Genomic DNA, 24,984 nt, shown 5'->3' with positions numbered 1-24,984 from the left:
TGACCAGTAGCCACCGATAGATAATCCTCTTTTAAAGCCATCTATAATTTTGACATGCCCCCCAAATGATGGAAATGATTACTGAAGTATAGAAAAAGCTAACACATTCCAAATCAGACAGCTGATCTGTTTAGCTCAGTGGTGTTTACACCAGTCTTCACCAACTTGGTGCCCTCCAGATGCTTCAGACTACAGCTCCCATCAGCCTCAAGTCACCATGGCAAATGGCCAGGAGCGATGGAAGTTGCAGTCCAAAATATCTGGAGGGCACCGAGTTAGGGAAGAATGATCTACACTGAGTGGCAGACAGGAATCCTTCCTAGCTCTGCTTGCAGATGCCAGAGATTGAAACTGAAACCTCTTGTCCGCAAAGGATGTACTCTACAGCCTCTCCTAGTGCTTCTGCACTAGGCCTTTACTATGGAATAGCTCTGTTCACTCACTTTTTACAGCCCATTTACATGACATCATCATCATCTTCATCATCAACATGTAGGTGTTCTGTGTTTTCCTCATGCTTCTTCCATCTTTTGCAGACCATAGGAAAAAATAACTTGTTTTGGTAAGAGAATGGAAAAAATCTCTAAAGGTATGGGTCACCTTAATGTTACTTTTCTGCCTTTTTGATGCGTGCAGCGATATATCAGTCAGTGAGCTTACCACCATGGATCTGCACTTCCACATATCTTTGCTAGGACTTACTATTATTTCACAATGAACCTCAGTATTACTTATTATTTCACAATGAAGTGCTTTGACAGAATTAGGTTGGGGCAAGCTTTACCCAGTCTTCAGATCTGGCACAGGATCCTTCAAACAAGGGTGGGGAAACAAATTCAGCAAGCAGAAATCCAAGCATGGACCGAAGGCCAGGCTCCCAATATTTACACCTGGCCTGGCCATTCCAGAGATTTCACGCTGTTTGTCGTTCATAGAAGCTGATCTTGCAAACTCCTATTCCAGGGATGTGGAAGCTGTAGCCCTGCAGATGTTCTTGGACTACCATCATTCCTGGCCACTGGCCAGGGTGGCTGGGCTGATGGAAGCCCACATGTTCCCCACCTCTACTGAACTTGAAGTGGGATGCGAACACACACAGTCCAAAGCAAGTCATTAGGCTAAGTTCCTGCCTTAGACCACAAAGTTCCCAGTTCAAGCCCTGGAGCCCTTGGACCAGCAGTACAGACAACGCAGCCTCCATGGCTATATATGAAAAAGGCTCAACCAACAGAAACAGCCTGCGGCTTAGGGAAGAGGCAGCTCTTCCAAACACAGAATGGGTGATGACGGAACCTCCTCCGCACCCTGGGAGCTACCTATTTCATAAGCCCCATTACAAGGATAGTTGCAGAAATATTGGTTCTTCAGGTTTATCTGCCCTTTGGCTGGAATGTTTGACTTGTCGCCAGGGCACACATGTTATGCTTAATTACAGCCTACCTCATCCATACAACCCTGAACCCTCTCCTTCTCTTTTGCAGCTCATTCTGTTACCTCCTGGCCTCAGCCCACCCAGAGAGAAGACTTTATGTATTGCACAGAGCTCTCTGATCAAAACATCTCAACCCATCCACGTGCTTTCAATCAGGGGTGGTTGCACAGGAGTCACTAGTATCAAGGAGTTGCACTGAGGAGGTGACTCATGTGGAAGAGGAATGTTCCTTCCCAACCACAACAGCTGGAGATCTTCACTGAGAACCACATGTACAAGGGAAGGATGAGCAATGGCAGGTGGTAAAGGCAGTGAATAATGGTAATGTGCCAGCATGTGCCTGTTTTACTTACTTACTTATTACTACATCTGTATCCTGCTTTTCATCCAAACAGCTCAAGGTACGTGGTTCTCCTTCTCCCCATTACATCATCACAACAGCTTTGTGAGTTTTCTTAGGCTGAAACAGTACGACTGGCCCAAGGTCATGCTGTGAGCTTTGTGGCTGAGAGGAGTTTTGAACCCTTGCCTCCCAGACCCCAACTCCAACACTCTAATCCAGCCTTTCCCAACCAGTGTGCCTCCAGATGTTGTTGGACCACAACTCCCATCAGCCTCAGCCAGCATTGCCAATGGTCAGGAAAGATGGGAGTTGTGGTCCAACAACATCTGGAGGCACACTGGTTGGGAAAGGCTGCTCTAATCACTATGCCACACTAGCTCTCATGTTGGTGTTTGCACACAATTGTGATCACATTAGGTCTACCCTATTGGATTTTTGTACTTCATGTGTAGTGCCTTTTCTAATGTTGTTAGCAGGGGCTCATGTCTGTAGCCATAGGGGTTGGGAGCCTGTGGCCCTTCAGATATTATTTAACTGCAACTCCCATCAACTCCATTCAGCATGGCCAATAAGTCAGGGATAATAGGAGCTGTAGCCCAGCAACATCTGGAGGCCCCATGCCCACCATATAAAGGATGCTCAGAGCAGCCTCTAAGGCAGCCTTTCCCAACCAGTGTGCCTCCAGATGTTGTTGGACCACAATTCCCATCTTTCCTGACCATTGGCAATGCTGGCTGAGGCTGATGGGAGTTGTGGTCCAACAACATCTGGAGGCACAGTGGTTGGGAAAGGCTGCTCTAAGGTGCTTAAAAATAAACAAAAAACCAAAACTAATGAATATGATTATCAATACAATGTGTAATCCCAAAGTAGTAGTTTTCAAACTGTGTTCCAGGGAACCCTGGGGTTTCTCGGGAATTTGTCAATGGGTTACTTAATGAGAAGGCCAGCAGTGATGAACATCAGCTTGTGTCCCTTTAGCAATGTCTCCTTGCAATATGCAATCTTGGAAGTGTTGGACACATTGGGGGCATCTGTTAAATGTAATAGGCCAGGTTGATGCTCCAAATTGAGGAATGCACCAAAAGTCATGTTCCCCAAACCTTGAGGTTCCTTAACAGGCAAATCCATGTCAAAGATTCCCCAAGGGTATAATGTTTTGAAGTCCACTGATCTGATTGTTCCTGGAAATGCAGGTGCTGAAGTGGGATGAACATTATTGTGTTCTCTGAACAGAAGTATTCATGAAGGTATGATCAGTTACCAAATCACCAGTTCTACATTGCCACAGGGTAGCATTGAGAACCTCCTTCTGATAGGAATGACAAAGGGCAGATCCCTGTGCCTGAACTAACTTTTGCAGGAATGGAGTCTGAGGAACTGGGGCTAATAGTGATGAGAGAGATGAAATTCTAAGCTTAATAGACAAAACAATACTGATAAATCGCCAGGTCTGGATGGCATCCACCCATGAGTTCTCAAACAACTCAAATGTGAAGTTGCTGATCTTCTAACAAAAATCTGTAACTTGTCCCTCAGACATATTTCCATGCCTGAGGATTGGAAAAGCGGCCAATGTAACACTAATCTTTAAAAAGGGATCAAGGGCAGATCCTGGAAATTACGGGTCGGTTAGCTTAACATCTGTCCCGGGACAAGTGGTGGAAAGTATTTCTAAAGATAAAAATTACCAAGCATATAAAAGAACAAGCCTTGCTAAAGCAGAACCAGCATGGCTTCTGGAAGGGTAGGTCCTGTCTCACTAACCTATTAGAGTTCTTTGAGAGTGTCAACATGCATATAGATAGAGGTGATCCAGATGACATAGTGTACTTGGACTTATAAAAAGCTTTTGACAAGGTACCTCACCAAAAACTCCTGAGTGTACTTAGCAGTCATGGAGTAAGAGGAGCGGTTCTCTTGTGGATCAGGAACTGTCTAGGAAACAGGAAGCAGAGAGTGGGAATAAACGGAAAGTGGAGTCCCCTAAGGATTGATATTGGGACCTGTGCTTTTTAACTTGTTCATAAACAATCTGGAGTTAGGAATCAGTAAAATGGCAAATGCAATTCAATGTAAACAAGTGTAAAATGATGCACTTTGGAGCAAAAAAATTTAATTTCACATATATGCTCAAGGGGTCTGACTTGGCGGTGACTGACCAGGAACGAGACCTTGGGGTTGTAGTGGATAGCTCAATTAAGATGTCAACATAGTGTGCAGCGGCTGATTCCATGCTAGGGATCATTGGGAAAGGTACTGAAAATAAAACTGCCGATATTATAATGCTATTGTTCAAATTTATGATGTGGCTGCATTTGAATGCTGCGTAGTTGCCTCACTTCAAAAGTGATATTGTAGAGTTGGAAAAGGTTCAGAAGAGGGCAACCAAAATTATCAAAGGGATGGAGGAACTCCCCTATGAGGAAAGGTTGCAGCATCTGGGTGAGTAAGAGGTGACATGATAATTATGCATGGCATGTAGAACATGAATAGAGAAAACTTTTTCTCCCTCTCTCATAACGCTAGAATTGGTGGACATCCAGTAAAGCTGCGTGTTGGAAGATTCAGGACAGACAAAGGAAAGTGGTTCTGCATGCAGCACATAGTTAAACTATGGAATTTGCTCTCACAGGAGGCAGTGATGGCCATCAACTTAGATGGCTTTGAAAGATTAGATTAGACAAATACATGGAGGATAAGGCTATCAATGACAATGAGCTGTGATGGCTATGCTGTACCTACAGTCAGAAGCAGTATACCTCTGAACAGCAGTTGCTGGAAACCCCTACTGAAATTAAAAAGTAACAATAACAAATGCTCTTAAAATACACTGAGTTTTTCAAATCTGTCTTTGACTGAATCTGGGAGTGGACCTTCAGACCATGATAAACTATTGCTCCCCTACTGAAATTTGACCCCCTTTACTAAAATCTAAAATGGTTCCCCTAATTATTATGCAGACTCAGGGTATTTAAAAACCTTTTTTGTCACAGTAGACAGGTTAGGTTTTTGAACAATCCTGTAACGGGTTGAGCTGGTTTGAGCAGAAGTCCAGTGCTACACAAGGAGAAAGTTCTTTTAATAAAGCATGGGTTTTTTGTATTAGATTTTTTTCCAGCAGTAAAAGTTTAAGAGCGAATGCGTAGCTTTCAGAATTAGAAGATCTGGATTTGATAAACCTGGAATACGCTGGCACTAATTGCAATGGCTGGTGACTGATTCAGTAAACATATCTATCTACATTGCCATCTCTGTAACATACAGGCGTCCTGATGCTATCACAGAGCTAACAAAATCTGGCTGTATGATTATTTCATGAGGCCAATGAAGCTCATGAAGAGAAAGAATCAGGGATGTAGTCGTCTGGGGTCTTGGGATGTGTGTGTTAGACCCCTTACTTTTTTGGAAACATGGTTCCAGCAGGGTCTCTATGTTTCCAGCATTCTATGCGCCAATCAGCATGAAAGGGGAATGTGTTAACCACTGAGAAGAGTCTTCTAACATGCCTCCTTGTCCTTTCCTGCTGATTGTAGCCAATCACAGTGAAAGGAAGAGAGTCAGCCACTGAGAAGACTCTTTTCAGTAGCTAACACTCTCCCCTTTAATGCTTATTGGGTCCTAGGGATGTCTGTTGTTGTGGGAGAAGGCATTAACAAGGATCACATTCTCAACCCTGTAGTAAAAAAAGGACGTGTGGCTACAACTAGCACAAAGGGACCCTATGTCTAGGAACTTTTAGATTTGCTATTACACTACTGGTAAGAATAAAGCTTCCTGCCCTTCCTCTGGATGGATGAACTGTTTTGACCCATTTTACAGGGCTGAACAATTGCCAAAATGGAAGAATGCATGTTTTGCTGGTCTTTTTTTTTTTGCACAATAAGCCCCTGTTTTGGCTCAGTACTGTCTAAAAGGGGTAACTATTTTTTACAAGTAAAGGGTTTGGGGGGAAATATTCCTACTCTCAAAAGAAATAATTTTAGAGCAAAAAGCAAAATATGAGCATATTTAATGCCGTCCTAAGTGTAATGCAGCTCTGAACACTGCTGTGCAAAGAAGAGGGGAGGAAGACAAGAAGCAGATACTCAAACAGATAAATAAAAAGAGAGGCTACCTGAAAATGGTTGTTCCATATTTGTTATTATCAGGAGAATTCAGCTTAATTGTGCATCACTTTTTGCATCTAGTTACCCTCCCCGCCCCAACATGGTTTCTACTTTAAATATTCTCAAACCTGCATATTCAGGGTATGTATTCACAACAAACATGTGATTCTCACATTGAGAGCAGAAAATCATGAATATTCACAGCATCCTTCCTCAAATAAAACAAGGCCAGGAGAAACTTTTAGTCAGTTGGAAAAGTGATCAAGTTCAGGTGAAATCATGTTAAAGCCCTATCTGAAATGCACCGTCTTGGATGGAAACATAATTATCTCTCCGATTTTGTTAGGCAAACAACAACGTAATGTTTAAAACAAGGAAGCTTCACACCTTTTTACAGTTAATTTTTTTGCTGGTACCTTCTGTTTTTGCATGCGAGTTCTTTTTTTTCCCTTGGGAAAAGTTGTCATGATGTCATAATGAAAGCCCCATTACTTTACCTGATGATAGATGATGTCAGGGGATATCTTTTCAAAGTTCTCAGATTGCTCCCTGGCACGTTTCAGTTAAAAAAACTTCAAACCTCCTCAAGATTAACAAAAATAAACATCTTGGGAGTGGGAATGCAGATCTGGGGGTGTCATTCACATATTTTTTTTTTAAGGAACTGAGAATGCTTTTTCATCCCAATAGTCAAGGGCGATTTAATGTAAATCACCCTGAATATCTGGATTGTTGGGATCCTAGAGCCATCTGGATGATCTCCCAGATCTGCATCCCCACTCCCAATATCTTTATCCCAAAGTTTATCTCTGCTAGTGCAAATGGTTGTGGAGATCTGGTGTCAAAAAAATCCCAAAAAGTGCCTACTAATCAATCTGGGAACCAGCTTCCTCTTTTATCTCGATGGGTGTGACCTTGATAACACTTGCTTGGAAATAGGGTCTATGTCTGAGATGGCTGCCATCTTTGAGTCTATATATTTAAAAAAAATTAAGTTATGCATAAGTAGGTATATTATTATTTATCACCCCTATAACTGCTGGGTTGTCTACAGAGATTTTTTTTTAAAAAAAATAGGTCAGGCTCTGCCTGGAGGCTTACAATCTAATTAGAACAGGACATGTTAGGGGGCAAAAGGGGAAGAAAGTAAAAAAATGACTAAGTGAATAGCTGCATCTTAAAAAGTCACTTGTGAATATAGTAATAGAAGAGGAAAAACTGGATGTCAGATGGAAGAGTATTCTAATGCCAGGAAGCTGCCATGGAAAAGGAACACAGGTGGGAAATAGAGATGCTAATCTTAGGCTTAACTAGGAGGTCGGTTTTAAGAAGTATAGGATCCAGGAAGGAACACAGAGAAAGAAGAATAGGGGGAGTGAGACTGAAGGGGTAGGTATACTAGGTTTACACATAATTACACATTAAGCTCTTATTGCTTCTCATTTTCCTTTTCCATTTGGCTGAACTTTGTGCTTTTCAGCCAACATGCATTATTCACCAGTCAAGCCAACAAACCAACATGACATTAAACACATCATTCACAAGCCCAGATTTGGCAGGGGTATGTGTCTGTTTCACCAATGGGAATTAAAGCACTTCATACAGGCAACATAAAGTTAAGAATGCACTTGCAATCCGATCTCATGCTCTGCTCCGCTGAGAAGCAGTGCACAGAATTCAGTGAAAGATGAGACTCAGCACTGGCACAATGCACTTATGCCCATCACTCTGGTGTTGGTATCCAACTGTACCCTCCACACTGCTGAACTCTCATCATGACTTCTTCCAAGCCCCTCTGTTGTGCACCCATGTAAGTGGGTTTTTAGGGGTTAAAGAAAAGAGGCTGGAAGAGGCTGTCACTGACTAGTCCTCTGCATGGCAACCAAAAGGTCCATTAGGGATAACCTGGCTTCAGTTGTCCACGCTCTGGTAACCTCCAAGTTAGATTACTGCAATGAGCTCTACATGGGGCTGCCTTTGAAGATGGTTCAGAAACTGCAGCTTGTGCAAAATGCAGCAGCCAGATTGGTAACAGGGACCAGACGGTCTGAACGTATAAAACCAATTTTGGCCCATTTGCATTGGCTGCCTATAGGTTTCCGAGCACGATTCAAGGTGATGGCTTTAACCTATAAAGCCTTACACGGCTTAGGACCACAATACCTGATGGAACGCCTCTCCCGACACCAACCGACCCGTACACTATGCTCAACATCCAAGGCCGTCCACCAGGTGCCTACTCCAAGGGAACCTGGGAGTCTGGCAACAAGGGAGAGGGCCTTCTGAGTGGTGGCCCCCAAATTATGGAATGATTCTTTTGACGAGGTGCGCCTGGTGCCAACACTGTTATCTTTTCGGCACCAGGTCAAGACTTTCCTCTTCTCCCGGGCATGTTAGCATGTGTTTTTAAATTGCTTTTTAAAAATGTGTTTTTAAACGTGTATATCTGTTTTTAATGTTTTTAATTTTTGTAAACCGTAAAAGAGCTTTGGCTACGAGGCGGTATACAAATACAATAAATAAATAAATAAATCCCTACCTCTCCAGCACAGGGCATAGTGGCTGCCTTTCATTTTATAAGCCCTTTAGAAAGTCTACATCTCAGAGTAACGACACCTCATCACAACATTGGACTACCTGGAACAGATGCAGATGTGAAGTGTGTAGGTATAATCCTTGAGAGGTGCAAAGTACATCCAGAAAGATATGAGTTACAGATGAGCAGGTGAGAAATGTGGTATAAATATGCCCACCAAACCTGTGAAAGACTAGAACAGGAGTAGGGGATCTGGCAATGGCCCATGGCCAGGGATGATGTAGTCCAGGAATATCTGGAGGGCCACAGGTTCTCCATACCAGAATAAGAAGAGACTTACTTGTTCCGGAAGGAGTCCATGGCATCCAGCACTTCATCAAGTTCTGAGTCCAGCTGTTCTTTCTCGGTATCGATAGACCGAATCTCCATCCTCAGTTTGTTCATATACTGGTCATAGAGGAGTTTGATGTCCAAGTCAGACAGGGAGTTATCTTGTTCTTTCAAAAAGTTCCATCTCGTGAGCAAGACTTGGTTATGCTGTTCCAAACTCTGGACCTGTGAGATTGCCAACATGCAGAAAGAATTAGAGGAAACCACAGGGACCTGTCTTCTCTGATGCAGGAGTTGAGATACCAAATTAGGTCTTTCAAATTCTTCTCCAGTCTCTGGATAAAGCACTGACATCAGCACCACAACCCACAACATTGCACCTATGTTTTGTTACATGGCACAAAAATATTACCCCAAATTACTTCAATAACAAACATCTGAATCCATTGAAAATTACCACCCTTTGTGTGTGTGGGTTTGATTATTTGTTTGTAAACCTTTGGATACTATCCAGGACCAAAGTGTTTCCTACCTGTAATGTAACTATTTCATTTAAGGATATTGTGACATATGTTTCCTATACAGTGGATGTCAAGAACTATGTAGAACACTTCTTACACAAACATGTGTTTTGAAATACTTGTTAAATACCAGTGTTTCAAATATGCATGAAGGGCATTCCGGATTGGCTGCAACATACACCCGTGCAGGGAGATTAATATATTTCCCATCTATTATATAAAGCACCTTTAGCTACTTGTGTGAAATTTTACTTTCCCCACCACCTCCTTTGCTTGTCTGCTGTGTCAGTTTTTTGGTGTCTGCCTCCACAGCAGCTACACTGTTTTTACAGCCATTGTGCAAATGCTGATGCTAGTGTAGGGGGCTCTCACTTAAGGGTCCCAGCCAGGCAAATTATCTCCTCGTAACGATACTAACAGCCCATTTTCAACATCAGCGTGGCAGCTTTCTTTGATGATGCTGTAGTGATGCTTTCCTCCACCAAGCACCTGCACAGCACACTTGTACTACATGAGAGTTTCATCGTCCTTTTAACTCATCTGTGAGCAGCGGGAAGGAGAAGGAAGCCATCCCGAGGTGCTTTTTTCATATCCCATAGAGGCCAACACAAACACATACTGGCTTTTTTCTTGGTGAAAGGACAGAGCCATGCAAACATGGCAAAGTAATTGTCTTCCAGCACCTCTTTCTGGAATCAGTCCCCCTAGTAGGAACAGAACCACTGCTAAGTGGTGCCTCCCACACCTAATTCCCACACCCTATCCAGAAAGATACCGTTATTAATGGTATCAAAAGCCATTGAGAGAATCAACAGGGTCACACTCCCTGATCTATTTGTAGATCTGAATTTCTTAAAAAAGGCTGGTTAGACTTGTGACAGAAGACACATACTCCTTCTCCCTGATCCCAGAAATATGAGATAGTATCACTCTTCACATATTCAGAAATACATATATTTTCATTATTACATCACTTATTAAAGCCAAGCCCATTCAAAGGATCATGAAACCTGATTCAAATAAAATCCAGCTTATTTCGTATTTAATTTTGACAAACGTTTTACTTTCAAAACATACGCATTGTTTCCAGAGAAAATGCAAATGTAGTCAATGGACTCTGCCATTTCTCCCTTGGTGCCCTTTATGCCTCGAACTGCCTCCTGGAACATCTGCAGTGACACCTGCTCTCTTACTTTCTTTGAAGCCCTCCTCAAAACCAGAGCTTGGAAAAGTTACTTTTTTGAACTACAGCTCCCATCAGCCCAATCCAGTGGCCATGCTGGCTGGGGCTGATGGAAGTTGTAGTTCAAAAAAGTAACTTTTCCAAGCTCTGCTCAAAACCAACCTTTTTCCATGAAGCCTGAGACACAACCCCTTGGTTCCCCGCACCACATGCACTGCCGAAATGAAGCCCATGTACGTGTGACTGAATTGAATGCATGTGCTTCCCTTGTTTATTTCCCCAACCCTGTTGCCTCCACTGTGTTGAACTTTAGGTTCTAAGTTCCATGGGGTGCTATGCATTTGTGATGGTACTGTATAAAAAAAATACTTATTAGATTACATCATGGTAACTATTACCATAATATCTGTATCTATATATTGGAAGGGGTGGAATCCCACCCATAACTAAGAAGAAGAGTTTTCGCTCTTCACATGTTGTCATGGAACTTTAACCCCAGACAAGTGCACCGAAGCTTGCAACTGTAGACAGTCAGGTGCTCTGAATGGGAACTTGAAGTGGATCAGATCCAGCTGTGCTAAGAAAAAGGAATAATAAAACTACCCTGCCCACCTATCATCCCTACCAGCCAAGAATGCACAGGTTTAAAACCAAGATAGACATAAGGAAGTGATTCTCAAACGGTGCGCCCAGGCACACTGGTGCGCCCTAAGAGGTGGCTAGGTGTGCCTCAAATATTATGAAAGTATATTTTAAAAATGAGAAGAAACCCATCTGTATAGGGTAAGTCATAGTTTTCTATAGTTTGTTTTTATTCATAGTTTAAAATATATTAAAATATTTTTAATTTTGTACATGAAGTGCGCCAGAAATTTTTTATATGTTTTACAGTGTGCCGCAAACCAAAAAAGTTTGAGAACCACTGACATAAGGATTTAAGGGCAGGAGGAGCCAGAAGAAGTGACTGCTCCCCTTCCGATTTTTATCATGAGACTGTAATCCCATGTCTTTTCTCAAGTTTAAAATAGTTGGGTTTAATTAAAAAAACATATTTACAGCTTTAAAGAAACAAGCAGCAGTTCCAAAGCTGCCACCTCAAATCCACGGTTCATTGCAAAGAGAGACCCTATGGAACTCATTGCCAAAAGATTCTGTGGAAGCAAAAACTGTATAAATGAGGCCCCTCAGAATATTGCCAAGAACAGCAGCAAGTGGACTAGAGGCAAGGAGCATCAACAGTATGTAAACTATAATTAGTTTAATCGTTATGTCTATAGCATCTTTGGTCTACAGAGTCTGAACAGCTCTTTCCAGATTTATCCTCAAAGGCTGAAAGCTCTCATAAAGCAGCCTCTTTTCATTGTTCCATTTGTGTATCTCAAAGAACACCAGAATGAAGTAAGTACATTTTATCAGGTAGAATTACATGTTTTACCATGTTTTTCCCCACCTTCCCCTTAATTTTCAACAAAATAGTCTCTAGAAGAATTTTTATATATTATGTGTGTTAATTGGCTGATCAAAATCAGGATGTCTGTGTTACCAACAACTGTTTTTGTGAATTATTATCACTGTTAATTACAATTTCCAGAGGTGCCACCATGTTAAGTCTTTTGCAGCAAAAACAACAAAGAGTCTTGTAGCACCTTAAAGATTAGCAAATTTATTATTGCATTTGCTTTTGTGGGCTACAGCATGTAATTATATCTGTCTGCACTTTTCCGAATTTCATTTCCCTCTGACCTTACTGTTTACAATCCCCTCCAAACCCTGTGACTGTTTATATATATCTGACAACTGAGGATCTCGCTCCATGCATCTTATGAAGTCCACAGAAGGTTATGCCATAATAAACTTGTTAGTCTTTGAAGTATCAAGACTCTTGGTTGTTTTCCCTAGAAGTATTCATCTAATGAAGTGGGCTGTAGCTTATGGAAGCTGATGCCATGATTTAGTCTTAAAGGACTGTATACAAGGCAGTCGTTCTGCTTCCACAACAGACCTTCCCCCTCCCCTGCTCTGCAGCCTCCCGCACATACTCAAAATCTGCTTTAGAGCATTGGGGGATCATCTGGAACAGGTTTTCGGGGTTCATGAGAAGGGGAACCTTGTTGCGCAAGTGGAACTGCACGTTCTCAGCCTTGGAAACAAGAGCTGTTGGTTTTGTTGCAACAAATGAACAACAGCTACTTCTCTGGAACTCTCCAGGAGAATAGATTTTTTTTTTTAAGTATGGGGAATAAAATTCTTGATGGAGGATTCTTTTTATAATTAAAAATGGCTTTTCTCATTGATGCACTCATGCATACATAAAGTTAAAAAATGATATATACATAAACTTATAAAACATAGTGCTGATATTTTCTTAATATTTTTGTTCGTTGCATCCTGGCACGGCTCACACGTTAGACAAAATGAACACATGTCCTTAATCTCGAGAGAATGCTATATGGGCTGCTGATGTGTACCTTTGCCCTGCTGTAGCTGCGCTTGAATGCCCAGCTAGCCATTCTGACACTTTTTTTTTTTGAGTGGGGGTAGGAGGTGAGGAGAAATAAAGAGGGCAGCTTAGAGTTGCTGCTGAATCACAAGATCTGTTCTTCAACCTTTCCAGCCCCTTACAGGTCTCCAGTCACTTTCAGTCACTTCCTGAGGATTTGATCTGTACCCCCTGCTTCCCCTTCTAACAATACCTAAGGTAAGGAGAACAGACTGATTAACATGTTTCCAACCCCTGAAAGACAGACTTAAGGCTCTGCCTAGGACATCCCATTGTGAATATTTCCATCTCTGTCCTTTTGTCTCTTTCAGTGCAGTCATGCTTGCATCAAATATCTCTGCTGTACAGATGAAGACAGTAACTAACGTTAATGTTTAATAAAACACTACTAAAACATTTAAATTGGTTTTCCACCCAGATTTTTTTAAAACACTAATTAATTGCTTCTCCCTCAGTAGAACAGTCTCTCCACACAAATCCCAAGATAGAAAGTTGCCAAAAGCCTCCAACACTGAGGTTTCAAGAGATGTGGTGAGCATCTTACCCAAGAGGGAAGTACCAGAAGCCTCTGTGTGTGTTTCTGGATCGCTATCTTTTACAAGTGGGAGCATACTTTTCCTCACAGGTATAGGAATTATACCTGTGAAACAAGCCCCTGTGTCTTTTAACAGTGTTTTTCTTGTCTCACTATAGAGCTGTAGAGAGAGGAAAGGAACCAGAAAGGAGAGACCAAAGATCAGTTCAGAAAATAATTTGTGGGCAAAAACCAGTCATCTGTGGCCTCTGGCCACACAGTGATGTGAGTGGGCATTTGTACCCTGCAACCAAACTGAAACATGTGGTAACTGTGGTAGTATAGTAAAGCATGCCTCACTGTGCAGATGAAAATTATAGATGACTGTAGACAACCAACAATGAACTCATATGTGGTCGCCACACCACAAGCAGCTCTTAATCCATTCTGAGATGCACTATGATAACAAATTGCATCCTGAAATCCAAACTAGAACATGAAAGAAAAAGGTCTCATTCTTAGGACCTCATCTGAATCTCAACTTTTGAAAACAGGAGAATAAAGCGGAGGAGTAAATGCAAACCTTTGAGACACGCTTCCTAGTGATCCACAGAGTTATAGCTATTGGCTCTCAAAAGCAAATTACCTAGAGTTGTATCCAATGCTAGTCCTATTCAGAGCAGACCCATTGAAATGAACAAATGTGACTATCTTGGATCCATTCATTTAAATGGGTCTACTCTGAGAAGACTAGCATTAGATACAACCCATAATTAGTAGACTAAGGAATATAAAAGTTGTGAACCAAAATAAATATGTACGCATCATAGAAAAAGTTATGGACAGGCACCCACAATTTCACTCGCCAGATCACCAGAGATGAGTGCCCCTTGCTCTCTGGCAAGCAGAACACCCAGCAGCTTCCAACAGACTTTGTGTTGCAGTCTGGAGAAGGGAAGAGAAAGAACCAGGTGTTTCTTTTGCTGGTTCTTCCCTTCTCCAAACTTCATTGCAACCAGTGAAAGAAAATTCAACCTTTCTTCCCTCTGCATTTGGACAAAGGCATGAAGGAGAAGTCTGGTCACAACACACCAAGTTTAGATCAGATACGAACTGGCAGGAGCTGTTTTTTCCTTCTCCAAACCTCTTTGTAAACGGCTTGGTAGAGAGATAAAGATTTCTCTCTCACTCACTTGCATCAGATAAGGATCAGCACGAGTTTCACTCTCTGTATCTTAATCTTATACAAAGCTCCACACAAGTGAGGCAAGACTCCACCTCTCTTCCAGACTCTCTGTGCTTGCTGGGCAAAAAGGCACAATTTCATCCCACTTGTGCAACAGTTTGGAGAAAACTAGAATCTAGGCTAAATTCAGCACAGATCAGGGATGGATTAATTGGACAATTTCTCTATCACAGTTTCTCATTTATCCAATCTTAAATTCAGTTCTCCACATTTCCTCATCAGTTTGCAATTTTTTTAAAAAAATCCTCGTGAAAATTCAGCAGCATTGACATGCCTTCTCAGAGAAAAAACGACAGATACATTTCTTAAGGAATGGAAGCCTCTTTTGGACTTTTTGTTGAAAGAAAAAAATGAAATGATGATAATGGGATTTGACGATTACTTAAGATAGACTATGGAAAAAAGTGAATTTCATATGTTTTAGGGGACAGGTTTGATATATATTACATACTTATAGCTGATCTGTGACAAATCGGAAGTCAAGTTTTTTATTTTTATTTTTGTTGTATTGTTTTTGTTGTTTGATTTGTTTTATGAAAATTTGAATAATAAAAATTATTACAAAAAAAAGAAAATTCAGCAGCATTGCATGTGCATTTCTCCTCATATACACATTTTTGCAAGGAATTTCCCACAATATAACACATTTTAACATGGCATTGTCCCTAGTATGTGTATTTTCTCCTAATCCAAGCATTTTTGGGTTGGAGAACTGCATCACAAAATATGGAGAAATGAAAATTTCAAAGAATATCTGTGTTCCAGTTCGGGAAGTGTGAATTAGGTGGATTCGTATTAAAATGCAAACTGAACCAAGTTTCTCCCACATCCCTACCAGTGACTTCTCATCACAAACTGAATAGAAATCAGCGGAGGTGCCATGGGCTTAGATGGTCAGGACTGTGAGTGTGGCTAAATTAAAATCCATCCATTGAAGCTCCTCAAAGAAAATGTGGCGGGGTTGCAATTCTACTCCACCAAACACCCTGCCTCTAGTTTCCTCAAGTCTCTCTGTTCTCTAGGGAGAAAACTAAGACACTAGGTTGCAAGTGCATTAATAAATATCAAACAATTATACATTAAACAAGCCTCGGGGGGGGGAAATCATAATCCACTGGCAATTCTCACACTGATTCCAAGCCAAGTTTACACATTGAGTCAAGAAAGAAAATGGTAGCCCCTGTAAACTTCAGTTTATGAGTTAAATTTTCATTAAAAAGTTCCACATTCCTAACATATTATCAGTCAACCTTGATTACTGGCTTTAGGTCAAGATGCTGTGATGCGATAACAAGCCTTCTAATCTGTGTTTATAATTATCTTTCTAAAGAGCATCTGTTGTTCTTTCTCCAAAGATTGCACGATAGAGAATTCACCCCTTCTCTTGGCAATCTCTTCCTAACTTAATTACCACCATTGGTTCTTGCTTGCAATGTTTTTTTGGAACTGCCTATGAACTACTAAGGAGAGATGTTTCATAGGCTCCTTCCTGTTAATCCTATTATACAGCTCCTAGAAGCTTCAATCAAGATCATTGCCCTATTGGACAAAGTCAAGTCTTGCATAAGCACAGAAGGAACACAAGCTCAAAAATATCTCCAGTTAAAGAGAGCACACAAACTTGGAGGAAACTGAACACATGCATAGGTCAGGGGAAAGAAAAAGGAAACTCCTGGCCCTCCAATGCCAGTGTTAATCCATCTTCGCTTCCCTTTAGCCAAGGGAAACCTTTGCTTTTAGTGAAGCCAGGTTATGGTCATTACACAGCTAACTGATCTGAGATTTTCTGAGTTTCTATCCACAGAATACTATTTTCTATGACGACTGAAAATGATCTGCCCTTACTTAGGCGGTGTAACATTCTAACCCTTGCCCAAACTTGATTTTACACTGATCTGTTATGCTTTGGGTTTAACGGCCTTAACATATGCCAAATTCTGCCATGAGAAACTCACCCTAAATACTTTTCTGAATACACAAAGCTGCCTTATATGAGTCAGGTCACGGTTCTATCTAGCCTGCTTTTTATGTCTGGTAGTGGATCTCCGAGACTGCCCAGCGCTTTGGAGAAGAATATTTCTGAGTGTCACCACCCAGTATGGTCAGATGTCGTCTTTTCTTACCAGGCAGCCCTGTATTTCAAGGGCTGCCCAGGGCAACATCCTCTTTCCACATGCCCAATACTGGACATACAGGATAAGTCCAGGAGGCCAGGTGAGTGGTCCTTTTTTCTCTTAATTAATTTAAAGGCAAGCTAGCAGCTGGCCATGAACTGAAACCTCAAAGGACGCTGGGTGGAAAACAGCACCATTTCAGTTTCATATTAGATTGTAAGTTGCTGTGAGATGCCTTACGGGAAGTAATTCATAAATGAAATAAATAAATAAATAAATCCCAGGATCAAGGAAAGGAAAAGGAAACAGCATCGTTTCTCAGGAATGTTTGAGGTTTCCATTCATCCAGAGCAGTAGTAAGCTGGCAGCAGCAGCTTGGCTGCCACTAGGGCTGCCCCAAGACATTTTGATGCCTGAGGCAAAGAGGAAGATAGTACCCCCTCTCCACTTCATACACAGTACCAGCAGCTGAATCTTTTTTCAACACTGGCAACGGCAGTGTGCTCCTGAGAGGAGCAGCCCATCCTAGGGGTACAGGGCAGACTACTTGGCCTACACATCTCTGTTCTCCAGCAATTCACTGGTGCTCCCCATTTCCCAGCAGCTGCTACCTGTCTAATGGCAGGGTGGGCCCTGGCTGAAGGCTTTCTTTTGGCTTAATTAAGTTACAGACTAAACAAATCTCCCACCAGACACCTTGTCTCATATTAAGAATCCTCCCTCCACCTGAAGCGAATCATGCACTCTTTTTATTTTTAATTTAAATAATAGGGGGCAATAGTGAGATGACTGCTATTGAAAGTAATTAATTTAATGGAAATTAATTTTGGCGCAGAAGCATGATGAGAAATTAACTTGGGCTTAATTAAAGAGATTTTGGTTATCTGGGATGGGGGAAATTAATTGAAGAATTCATTTGGGGAGATTTGGATGGGATATTCGTTTGATTACCTGCTGTGAAACTATAGTAATTATTTCTAAATGTGTTTCTATGCATATAAGTAGCATATGCAAATGTCTACCATCTTTCCCCCCCCAGAAGTGTACATCCTCTATTTTGGCCACATGTAAGTGGACACCCTGCTGCCATCTGAGATCCTATTAACAAGAAATGCCGGGGATCAAACTTCTGCTTTGTATGCATAAAGTCCCATGCTCCATCACTATTGCTACATGAGGCTGGGAAAATTTCACTGAACACTTCTTTCCTATAAAGCTGAAACACCTGAACAAAATAGCTGGTTTGGTCCTAAGGCTGCACAAGTGATGCTACTGGTGCTACATGGGAGACATTTCTGAACACAGAGACATGCTGAGACTCAGCTTAAGTGCCAACCTCAATGTGATACTGTCTAACATTGTGATATTGCAATGCATGAAAGGCACCATGTACAGTGTAGCAGTGCTACACATTTGATCACAAAATCGCTTGTATTGTGTCCATTTTTGTGGATTCTTAGTGTGAATAGTTTCTATGGCAATTTAAATGTGCAAAATGCTTCACAATTCTTATGTCACTTATTTCCCATAACAACCGCATGAAAGGGTCAGTGGCAGGAGAACAGAGGTCTAGAAAGACTGACTTACCCAGTGCTCATTCATACAATACTTCTCTCCGCCCTGCCCCGCCCTGATAGCTAAAGAGTTCCAGATATACCCAGCCAGGCACTGTTGTGGAATGACACTGAATAAATTCATTGATCACAGATATAATGGGCAAATTCTGATCACAGCAGGTGGAGGGGTGTGCTGCTCTAATCTCAGAAATTGCTGCCCACTAAATCAATGATTGGCTGGTTCATTTAATGTGTTTCCTTTCTCCATGGGAGTACATATATACAATAAATTTTTATAGGAACTGGCCTCCAGGGAATGAGTTAATGCAATCTGAACTTAAGGCCCCCCAATTGACATGTTAGGAAGAAAGTATTTTGTCACCGAGCGCTGCAAATGTGTACCTCCTCCTCTTATCTTGCTTCTGTTTCAAGAAGTTGCATGACTTGATGCCATCATGCTCAGAGTCCCGTTCTTCCCCCCCTGAAAAAAAAGGGGGCAGGAAAACTCTGCAGCACAATTTATCATATTATGCATTTTCTAAAGCTTACAGCAGAGCAGCCGTTGACAGCCTGATGACCTCCAGATGTTTTGAACTACATCTCCCATCAGTCCTATTCTGGCCATAGCTGATGGGAGTTGTAGTCCAAAACATCTGGAAGGCACTAGGCTGGCTATGGCTCTAGTAGAGACATGGGGGAAAGACAGATTGACACCTGCTCTCAGGTCCTTATTAAAATGTAGATTGAATTTCAAGCCTAAACCCAGCATTCTATTCGCTATTAGACCTTTTAAAGGGGAAAAAAACCACCTGTCTGCAGTGAACATTTTCCATGTAGCCTTGTCTGCTGACAAACTTTGATATATCTGTTATTGAACCAAAGTGTGTTGCTGAGGATTCTGGTGAGGGTTGGAGTAAACACTGGGTATACAGGTTGTTGACCAAGCCCACTTGGCTTCACTGCTCTCAGTGAGCTGAGATTTCATCCTAAAACACTTTAAACATTCTCCCTTGTGGCTTTACGTTCAAGGAGAAGAGCTGTAGTGGTAGAAAAGCTGCCTTTCAATGAAAGCCATCCATTACTGTACGTTTTTATGGAGAAATCCCTTACAGATTTGCATGAAAGCAGGAAGCAGTGTCTTCCTCAACACAGTTGGCAACCGCTGAGCAAGACCACTTTGGCTCCCAGTGTGCCTTCTGCTTCTTCAGAAATAAATTTAAAATCTATATATGGTTCTTAAGCCTGGCTTTTCAGAAAGCTGGATCAAAGTTCAGTTGTACGACATCCAATAACACACACAACAAAGAACATGGGTGCACATTTATCTATTTGGATGTCATAAACACTGGGTGTAGTATTCACATAACTAAGGAATAAACAGTTTCTCATAAACCACAGTGGTGCCAGGGTGAGTGTACATGTGTATTTTTTTTTTTAAGATTGGCATTTGCTGCCTACATTTGACACTTCAGTGAAGCAATCCTTCGGGAGATTATCATCTGTTTACAGAACATGAAGGCTTTGCAGGAACCTGCCTTGGGTAGTCCAACTGTTTTGCTTTGACAACAACTTTCTGCCTTCCCCATGAGCTTCCTCACTTGAGAGAGGTGGTGGGGGACAATTATATGCTGCTGCAGTGACATTTCTTCTTCAAACTTCTAAAAGTCTTCACTCCAATGAAATCTAAAGGAGTCTCCATGATCAGTCTATGCAAATAATCCAATTGTTTTTCCCTGTTCAAAGTACTAAATACAGCTGGAAAATAAGCTGGACTTTTCCTGAATTCATAAGGCCCTACATGGTGCCTATCAAAGGACCCGACAGTCATAAATGGCAAGATTTTATAGCTGTTGTATGCACTGCGCAGAATGTGCTGGAAGACAGAAGTTCAGTGGCTACCAGTTCATTTCCAGCCTTGGTTTAAGGTCCTCGTTTGGGGCTTTAAAGCCTTACATGGATTAGGATGGGGTATGTGAAAGGCTGTCTTCTCCTACATGAACCTGCTTATCAACAATGATCTTCATCAGAGACCCTTCTTCTGCAGGCCCTTTCCCAGATCCTGCTGTCTTCTGAGATTAGGCAGCAGAGAAAGAGTCTTCTCAGTGGTGGCACCCATATTGTGGACCTTTCTCCCTAGGCACTTTGCTTGGCATTTACAGTCTTTTAGCATCAACAACCATCCCATAATCTCAAGATGTTAATAGCATTTGTTTGCCTTTGTAACTTCTTCCTCTCTTAATTGGATTGTTTTAAGATCTCCTAGGTTTTATTAACTAGCTGCTTTTACTGTTTGTATTATTATGATAATGTTTTGTCATTATTGTTATGTTAGGCACCTTGAGGTGTCTGTAAAAAGGCAAGATGAATGAATAAAGTATTTTATTTATCCACTTTTGACTATAAGCAGGTCATGTTTTTTTTAAAAAACCCATAAATAGCTCCCTTCATGTAGTAAACTAGACCATCAGGGAGAGGACTATGCTAAACCCTCTCCATGATGCGCTACTTTATCACATGATGGGAACTTTTAACTTGGGAATGCATTTGAGACTATGGCACCCCACAACATTCTGCACTGGTACATCACTGTGTCACCTATTTCTGCATAATGGATCTTCTATTTCCAAGCAACGGTGGGGAATGAAGAGGGTAGGAAGGGTTGGCTTATGCTGAACCACGGCTTGAATCCTCACAATTCTCTGACTTGTCTAATTGTTGGGCTGATGGAACAGCTGACAAGGTACAATGGTGTTTGACAGGAAGACTAGGAATTTAAAATAAAAAAGATAAGCATGATCCTAAATCAGAGGTGTTGTTAGATTCTAATGCAGCAGGACTCAAGTCTGAGTTGGGTCCCTGCTCTACAGCATCCTTAGCCTAATTTTGAATCCAGCATTTGTCTTATAAACTACAGGCCAAACAAGGTATTCTGTTACACAAGCCATTAGAAAGTGGACTAGTATGTGAGGGGGAGGGCTTTCCTAATAACAAAATCACATATATTTCCTAGGGAATCGTTGAAAGTGTACCTATCCTGCTGACTTCAAATTCGTTCAGCAGTCATAACCTCCCCCAGGAAACCACAGAAGCTGTAGCATCTCCAACATCTCTAACATAATTCTCATCAAAGTACAATCACCTAAAATCACTGGGGGAAGCTATGACAGCTAAACTGGTACAGCACTCTTATAAATGTATACCTTTCAAGTCAAAGGGCAGCTACTTAATGGACAGTCTTGGAATTTTTATTACCCTGAGGACCTTTCATGACTGTTTTTAATACATTAATAGACTGTTAACATTTCACATAACACCTAGATATCTCCTTTTAAGGAAAACTGTGGCTGCATCACATTTTCTCTCCATTCAAAATGAAATATTACTTTATGTATGTTATGTGGAATGTAGTTACATGAGTGACACCCACACCATATATTTAAAGTACACACCACTTTAACAGGCATGTCTTCCTCCTAGGGGTGCTGGGAACTGTAGCTCTGTGAGGGGTAAAATACAGTTCCCAGGATTCTTTGAGGTAAGGGATGACTGTTAAAGTGGTGTATGTGTTAGGGATGGAATGCTCTGTCAATTTCAGTTCTCTTAGTTTCTCCTTTTTCTAATCTTAAATTCAGTTCTCCACATTTCTGCAGCAATTCGCTTTTTAAAAAATTCCTCATGAAAATTCTTCAGTCTTTTTGGCTGAATTTCTCCTAATAAACACATTTTCATGTGGCTTTGACACATTTTGTACTCATTTTTTGTAAGCAGTTTATGCATTTTGTATGCTATTTTCACTCATATTCATTTTGTGCATACTTTCCCCTAACATATGCATTTTGTAAACACTGCTTGATTGGAGAACTTCATTGCAAAATTTGGATAAGTGTGAATTTCGAAGGATGGTTGTGTTTTGGTTCTCATATTATTTCAGAAAGTGTGAATTTGATAAATTCGGCTTTAAATGCAATCTGAATCAAATTTCTCTTCCCTCCCTAATATGTGTGCTTTAAATGCATTGTGTGGATGTGACCATGGTCATGTATTAGATAGTACCTTGTAATGTTACTTGTGAATGATGAGTGACATAACCCATCATAACTGTTGCCCTCATGTGTCTGCAATTTTGTGACCATAGTTTTAGTTGTTTTGTTTGTAAATAATTTCCAACCATGCTTCTCTTCTGCCCCATCCCAGTATGCGAGTGTTTATGAAGCCCTTTAAAAAACTGCACAATTTTTAAGGCTATCAAGGGGATGCAGCAACCATTTGGGCTTTTTCAGTTTAGAAAAAAGACAAGTAAAGGATCACATAATAGTGAAATTGATACTGAGAATGTTTTCTTTTTCCCATAATATTAGAACTAGGGGTCATCCAACGTAAATAAAGGTGGTAGAACAGACAAAAGGAAGTACTTCTTCACACAATGTATAACTAAACTGTGACTTGTTCTACCACAAGATATAGCGATGGCCATCAACTAGAGCAACTTTAAAAGGGGAGGATAAGGCAATCCAATTCATGGAGGACAAGGTGATCAGTGGCTACTAGTCATTATGGTTATGTTCTACCTCCACTGTTAGAGACAGAATGCTTCTAAATATGAGTTGTTTGGGAGCAAAAGTGGGGAGAGTGTTGTGCTCATGTCCTGCTTGTGGGCTTCCCCTAGACATCTGACTAGTCACTGTGGGAACAGGATCCTGGACTAGGTAGGCCTTTGGCCTGATCCAACAGGGCTCTTCTTAACTTATGCCTGACCACAGCACATACTTTCAAATTATACCATTTTGAGGCTATGTACCTTCAGTCTCTAAACCGAACAGCATATTTGCTCTTATTTCATGTTTTTAAAAGCTGTAAATGGCTATGATCCATCTCCCATAAACACACAGACCAAGGCTATCCCAATCCCCTCATTTGAGGACTGAATACTGCACAACAATCATGGATTTTGGACTAGTAAGACTACAGCACTAGAAATAAAATCCAGGATCTTGTATTACCTAGAAATAGGCAACATTGGTAGCCTTTGGACTGCACTAGGGCTGGCCTGGGACATTTTGGTGCCTGAAGCAGAGCAACAACAACATAAACATAGAAACTGCAATAACAGCACAATCATAAACAGGCAACAATTTGACATCCTCTAACAGTACTTTAAATCTACCACCTAAAGTGACCGCCTTGCATTTCCCTCATGATAGAGTAGGCCCAGTTTTGCATTTTGGTCAACACAAAGACATTATCTTACCTTCCCAATTAAGGCAGCAAATTGGTTGTTGAGGATCTTGATCTCATCTTTCTCCTTGGTCCTGATCTCATGGAAGGAGGGATCAATGTCCACGTGTAGCGGGGTCAAGAGCCGCTTGTTGATGGAAACCTTTGGGAACGAGGAACAGCTATATCCGGTGAGGCTTGAAGAGCTGAAGATCCTACTGGTGGTGACACCCATGGGGGAGCCGCTGTAGGCCCTGTTCCTTGAAGAAGGGGAGCAGGAGCGCTCTCTTCTCACATTATAAGAGGCTCCTGGTGAAGTAAAAGAGCTGCTGCGGCTTCTGAAGTCCCTCCAGTGGCTAGTCATTGTGGCTATGAGGAGGCCTGAGGAGCACTAGGCCGGGTAGCTGCTACTGAGACAGACAAGAAGCACCTTGAGGAGCAGCGTAGATTTTAATTCCTGTCTGTGCTGAGCTCAGTTTAGCTAATGAATTACAAACACCTGTTCTGCTATGTTCATAAACGGAGGAGGGTGTGACTGTTGATGTAATCCAGATCAACCTGTTAGCTTTCTCTCTCTCTCTCCCTCCCTTCCTCCTTCCCGCCTGCCTTTTGTAGTTTTGTTTGTGAGGTGAGTGCACATGCACAGGCACTTGTAGTTTTTTTTAAAAAAACTCAACCCAAAAATTACTCACTTGCATCTGTCTACATGCACACTGAAAGGGGGGTGGAGAGGCTTCTTCAGCCTTAAATGGCAAAGAGAGCTTTGAAAGGAGCAAAGTATCAACCTATTGGTTGAATGCAAGACCTTAGAGGAGCAGCCAGCCTAGAGTAGAACATGTCAGGACGTTTAGGTCCTGTTCCCTTAGTTATGACCAGAACTGAGTGAATCAAAAGATCTGTGTAGTAAAAACCATGGGGCAATTAAGGGGTGATTTTGCATTTCCAGTTCATTTTGTTTTGGACAGTTTGAACAGTAACCCTGACCACAAGCACCTTCTTTTTGGCTAGCTATTAAAACAGGGTGGCTGTGAGTTTATGATAAAGGTAGTGAAGTGAAAAATAAGGAAACATGCCATGCAAAGGTTATGGGGGAAGTGGAGGTTCTAATACATGTTAGTGGATGGATAATAGCCAACCTAAGGATGCTGGAGTAATTCAGTCACTGCTCTTTACAAATTCCAGTACAAACTGACCTGAGTTGCACCTCCTGGACTAATGTGCAAATGTTGCATTTTTCCAAATATTGTGATGCACTTCTCAGCTCAAATAATGTTTCAAAAGGCATTTAAAATGTGTAATCAGGACCAGCACCAGAGTGTGGGCAGGTCAGGCCCTGGCTGAGGGCCCCTGCAGCTCAGAGGGGCCCTTCAGGGTGAGAGGGTAACA

General features: G+C 41.5%; 1 protein-coding gene across 4 annotated transcripts in view; it reads right to left on the bottom strand.

Annotated features, from left to right (window-relative positions):
* Positions 1–24,163, bottom strand: part of LOC133379509 (keratin, type II cytoskeletal 80-like) — a 67,915-nt gene extending 43,752 nt beyond the window's left edge. For 2 of the 4 annotated variants that reach the window (XM_061614919.1, XM_061614920.1), the window contains exons 1-2: positions 23,633–24,163; positions 8,761–8,975 (exon numbers count right to left, since the gene is read on the bottom strand). In XM_061614919.1, the coding sequence (XP_061470903.1) occupies positions 8,761–8,975; positions 23,633–23,962 (545 nt within the window). In that variant the 5' untranslated portion in view covers positions 23,963–24,163. The remainder of the gene's footprint in view (positions 1–8,760; positions 8,976–23,632) is intronic. The other 2 variants (XM_061614921.1, XM_061614922.1) reach the window with 2 other exon arrangements.
* Positions 24,164–24,984: the final 821 nt, after the last annotated feature.

This window comes from Rhineura floridana, chromosome 3 (genome assembly GCF_030035675.1).
Source record: "Rhineura floridana isolate rRhiFlo1 chromosome 3, rRhiFlo1.hap2, whole genome shotgun sequence".
Taxonomy (NCBI): domain Eukaryota; kingdom Metazoa; phylum Chordata; class Lepidosauria; order Squamata; family Rhineuridae; genus Rhineura; species Rhineura floridana.
The sequence above is the reverse complement of the archived record's forward strand: the minus strand, read 5'-3'. Positions and strand labels throughout refer to the sequence as shown.